The following is a 4826-nucleotide window of genomic DNA, read 5'->3' as shown; positions in this document are numbered from 1 at the left end:
CCCTGAGCCTCTTTTCTTCTCCTTCACTCTGCTCTGATTAAGTCTATTTTGATTCCAAGGATTTCTGAATTATCAGGAAGCACATTTGTCAGACAGCAAGCTAATTTTTATATTTTGTTTGTAATAATAACAAATCAGGGGGAAAATTAAGTAAAATGAAAATACCTGGAAGGAAAAATAAGAACTGTGCAGACTTAATTAACCACCTTATTAAGTCAATCAACGGAATGAAAATGATTCCAGAGCTTTTTTGGGTTCATCCTTGTTAAAAAACTGCTGGAGAGTTTTTATGGAGGAACTCGGGGCCTATCCTTGTTAAAAAAGAAAAACTGCTGGAGAGTTTCTATGGAGGAACTTGGGGCTCATCCTTGTTAAAAAAAGAAAACCTGCTGGAGAGTTTTTATGGAGGAACTTTGGGCTCATGCTGCTAAAATGGAGAAACTTGGGGCTCATGCTGGTTAAGAAAAAGAAAACCTGCTGGAGAGTTTTTATGGAGAAATTTTGGGTTCATCCTTGTTAAAAAAACCTGCTGGAGAGTTTTTATGGAGGAGCTTGGGGCTCATCCTTGTTAAAAAAAACAAACTGCTGAACAGTTTTTACAGAGGAACTTGGGGCTTAGTCTGGTCAAAAAAAAAGAAAACCTGATGGAGAGTTTCTATGGAGAAATGTGGGGTTCATCCTTGATAAAAAAAAGAAAATCTGCTGAAGAGTTTTTATGGAGAAACTTGGAACTCAACCTGCTGGAGAGTTTCTATGGAGGAACTTGGGGCTCATCCCTGTTAAAGAAAATCCACTGAAGAGTTTTTATGGAGGAAAAGATCAACCACACCCCGCAAACCCTGGTGGGACTCCCAGATCTCTCCCAACCCCAGGGACCGGGGGATCCCAGCTCCCAGTGCCCTGCCAGGGTGCCAGGCAGTGCCCAGAGCCGCTCCTCACCTCTCCAGGCAGGCGAAGAGCCCGGCCTTGCCCCCCACGGCACAGAGCACCTTGGGCGCGCAGCGGGGCCGCGTCAGCAGCATGGTCTGGTGGGACAGTCTGTGCTCGGGCATGAAGTGGTACTTGAGGGCCTCGTTGAGCAGGTGCTTGCAGGTGTGGTCGTCCCGGATCAGGTGGTTGGCCTCGTAGAGGCGCGTGAGGAACTTGACGCTGAGCAGGGGCAGGCGCACGCAGTGCAGCAGCTGCGCCAGGTACTTCTGGCGCTCCTGCACGTCGTACTTGATCCAGGCCTCCAGGGCGTAGAACACCGTCTCCTCCGTCAGCACGTTCAGGCAGTCGTTGGACACGATCTCGTCCAGCTCCGAGTGCGTCAGCTCCAGGAACTCCTCGGTCTGGCACACGTCCTCGAAGTTCTGGCAGATGAACTTGCTGGCGGCCAGGTAGAGCTCGCGGCAGCCGTAGGTCTCGGCGAAGCGCGAGATGCCGATGCAGTTGCCGGGGTCCAGCTGGCTCTCCAGGAAGGCGCAGCACTCCTTGACCACCAGCTTGACCTGTATTGGAATTAAATACCAATATAGCCAGATGGAATGTGCCTGGGCTCATCTGACCCTTGCTGCTGGACCAAAGGCAGCAGCTGTGGTGGTTTCACCTCAGAGACACCCTTCGCTAAGCTGGGCGCTGCAGCTGGGCGCTTGCGACAAATCCAGGCAAGCAGGAGCTCAGGTTTACCTTGCTGGAGAAGCTTTAAGGCAAGGTGAAGGAAAAGGAGTCGGGTTCTGCTGGAGGGTTTCGATCCAGAGCTTTGTTCCTGGCACACAGGCCTCTGAATCCAGCACCAGCTCCAACAGAACCACAGAACCGCGTGGCTGACGTGTCTTTTAACCCCGGGGAGAGGGGCAGGGAAGGGGTAGGGATCCCACCAACCAGGTAAGGGGGGGAGGTCTCAGGGGACAAATGACACCTGGATGGCCCAATGTCCCCAGGGCTGAGAGGCATCTTTTGAACTCTGCCAATCACTCAGTGCCCTTGCTGGAATGCCGGATTGACAGACAGCACTCAGCAAGGGGGCAAGGGAGGGGAAGGGAGAGGCTGTTGGCACTCCTGGGGAATGTCACAGACATCTCTTCACTACAAATCCTGTCTTTAGAATTTTTCCTTCTGAGAAGCTGAGAGGCCTCAGAAACAGAATGTAAACAATGGTTATCTGCTGCTGTGGAATGCAACAGGTGCATCCGTGATTGGCCCACCTTGGACTTTTATAATTAATGGCCAATCAAGGGCCGAGCTATCTCGGACAGAGTCCGAGAGAGTGGCTTTTGTTATCATTCTTTTCTTTCTATTCTTAGCTTAGCCTTCTGAGGAAACCTTTCCTTCTATTTCTTTTTAGCATAGTTATAATGTAATATATATATCATAAAATAATAAATCAAGCCTTCTGAACATAGAGTCAACATTCTCATCTCTTGCCTCGTCCAAGAACTCTTGTGACCACTGTCACAGGGGAAGGAACGGGGACAGCTGAAACAGGCTATTCCCTCGCACTGGAACAGACCTGCAGCAGGTTGGCGGCGGGCAGCAGCGACTCCACGGTGTCCTGCGAGATGAACACGGTGCCGGTGTAGGCGTACTCCACGATGGCCTGCAGCGCCGCCTCGTCCACGCACTGGAACTCCACCTCAGCGTTCTCCTTCTCCGACAGGTTCCCCGTGAACATGGCCTTGAAGTAGGGGCTGATGCTGGCCAGCACGGCCTTGTGCGCGTGGATCTTGGCCTCGCCGGCGCGCAGCACCACGTCACAGAGCTCCTGGTGCTGCCGCAGCAGGTTCAGGCCCTGCAGCAGCTGCTCGTGCAGCGGGGTCAGCTTGGCCAGCAGGAACGGCGGGGACGACCCGTCCATCTGGGACAAACACAGGTCGGAGCTGTCACTTCACGCTTTGGCACACACAACAGTTAAAAAGTGGTTTTCTGTCTAGTAAGGTTTGTTACTCCCCAATTCCCTTTTCAACCCTTACCTGTTGCACTTTTTCGTGCAAGTTAAATCCAGGACTTCAAATGTTCATTAATAGTCTATGCTAGATTCAAGTCTGAATTTAAAAAACCCACAACCATCAGTTTTTTGTTGTTCTGGAGTAAAATCTCTATGATCTGATTGTTGGTGTGCCTTTGCAGGGCCAGGAGCTGCACTGAAGATCCCTATGGTTCCCTTCCCACTCAGGATACCCTGTGACTCTACATCAAGGGTTTGAGACAACTGAACAGTGGCTGAAACAGAAACAAACACAGATAACTAAAGAATACAACTGGCTTATTTGACGTGAAGTTTTAAAAGTTCTTAAACTCCTTTTGTGCAGTTTAATTCTTGCACTAAACTCCTTTTGTTCAGCTCCCTGCCTGCTTAGTGCTCCTGGGGAGCAGCCCAGTCCTGCTGTGCCTGTCTCTGGCCAGGCTCTGGCAGGGAGCAGCTTCCCATTCCCATTCCCTCTGCCAGCCAGCCCCACAGAGCCAGTGGGGCTGGAGCAGATTCCTGAGCTGTGGACGCACAGAGGAGCACAGGAGAAAGGGGAGATCCTCACCCTATGGCTCCCACAGTGCCCGGAAACCCCTGCTGGGATGGGCTCAGCCTCTGCAGAGCTCAGAGCTGCCCAGGTGAGCAGGGACAGGCTGAGCACCTGGAACTCTCAGCACTCCCCAGCCCTGGCAGCTGCCCACGCTCCCCAGGAGCTGCAGGAGAGCAGAATGCTCACTCCCCCACACAGCTCCTCTCCCCCACGTCCCGTGCACATCGTGACACGGGAGCCCCCGGGTTCCTGCCCTAATTGGAGGCACCTGCTCCAATTCCAGCTCCCTGAGCACTGCCAGGGTGCAGCAGCTCTTTGTTCAGCCCCCACCCTGCTCTGCTGAGAGGTGGAGGGTAGGGATGTGTCAGGATCCTGGGCCACGGGGAAAGAATCCCATTGTTCTGCAGGGAACAACCCCCCCACTCCTGAGCAGAGCAGCTTTTCATTTGCTAAATGATCTCTGCAAGATCTCGCTTCTTTTATCTTCATAATAAGTTCATCATTTGCACAGCTCCTTAAATGACACCTCACTTGCAGGTGAGCCCACTTAAAAGTGCTTAATTGGAAATAATCAAATGGGTTGCCAACGTTTAAGTGCAGAATACAATAGCAGTGACAGGGAAGGGAAGGGGCTGAAAAAGCTCTTACCCACCAAGAGATAAATAAGCTTTCCTATTATCACTCTTCACCAGAAAAAATAACTGAAAGAAACTCATTTAAGTGCATCTGCAAAAGGCAATATCAGAGACAGTATTTTCCCTATCACAATTTTGCAGCACAAATTATCCATGGAAGAATTAAAAATTTTAAATGAATAAAAAAGCTGTCCATTAGCTAAAAGAATGCGTTCCCCTTTTGTGTTTGTGTTCAGTTCCTGGTTTGATCATACAAAACGCACAAAAATCAGGAAACACAAGGCACCACCGCATGGAAAAAGGAGTGGTCCCAGTTCAGCTGCAAAACCTGCCAAAACACCTACAAATAACTACATTTAAAGTATTCTGCACCAATAAAACTTCCCGTACCACTCTGGTAGAGCCTCTCACCCCCCTGCATGGCCAGGCTCACCCATATCATGGACTTCCTGTTATTTATTTTACTTTTTAGCAAGAAATCAGCAGCTGGAACATGAAGCAGCCCTGGAATTGCATCCCAGCCCAGCGATCGGTGCTCAGGACACCAAACGGCTCCGGGCTGTCACATCCTCCCAGCCCGAGGCTCAAACTTATCTCCAACCGCAGCAGGCACTGCAAACAAGGAGGTTATCCCAGGGAACCCCTGAGCCGGGGCTGTGGGCGTGCTGGGAGCAGCACAGGAGCTGCGGGCTCT

The 4826-nt window shown here is 51.0% G+C and overlaps 1 protein-coding gene across 1 annotated transcript in view; it reads right to left on the bottom strand.

The window, feature by feature from the left end:
- KLHL28 (kelch like family member 28) overlaps window positions 1-2850 on the bottom strand; it is a 10511-nt gene extending 7661 nt beyond the window's left edge. Inside the window, exons 1-2 of the mRNA XM_031066222.1 lie at window positions 2492-2850; window positions 940-1490 (exon numbers count right to left, since the gene is read on the bottom strand). Coding sequence (XP_030922082.1) covers window positions 940-1490; window positions 2492-2836 — 896 coding nt within the window. The 5' untranslated portion in view covers window positions 2837-2850. The remainder of the gene's footprint in view (window positions 1-939; window positions 1491-2491) is intronic.
- Between the last annotated feature and the right edge of the window lie 1976 nt (window positions 2851-4826).

The sequence above is a fragment of the Geospiza fortis genome, unplaced genomic scaffold (genome assembly GCF_000277835.1).
Source record: "Geospiza fortis unplaced genomic scaffold, GeoFor_1.0 scaffold23, whole genome shotgun sequence".
NCBI classification, from domain to species: Eukaryota; Metazoa; Chordata; class Aves; order Passeriformes; family Thraupidae; genus Geospiza; species Geospiza fortis.
The sequence above is the reverse complement of the archived record's forward strand: the minus strand, read 5'-3'. Positions and strand labels throughout refer to the sequence as shown.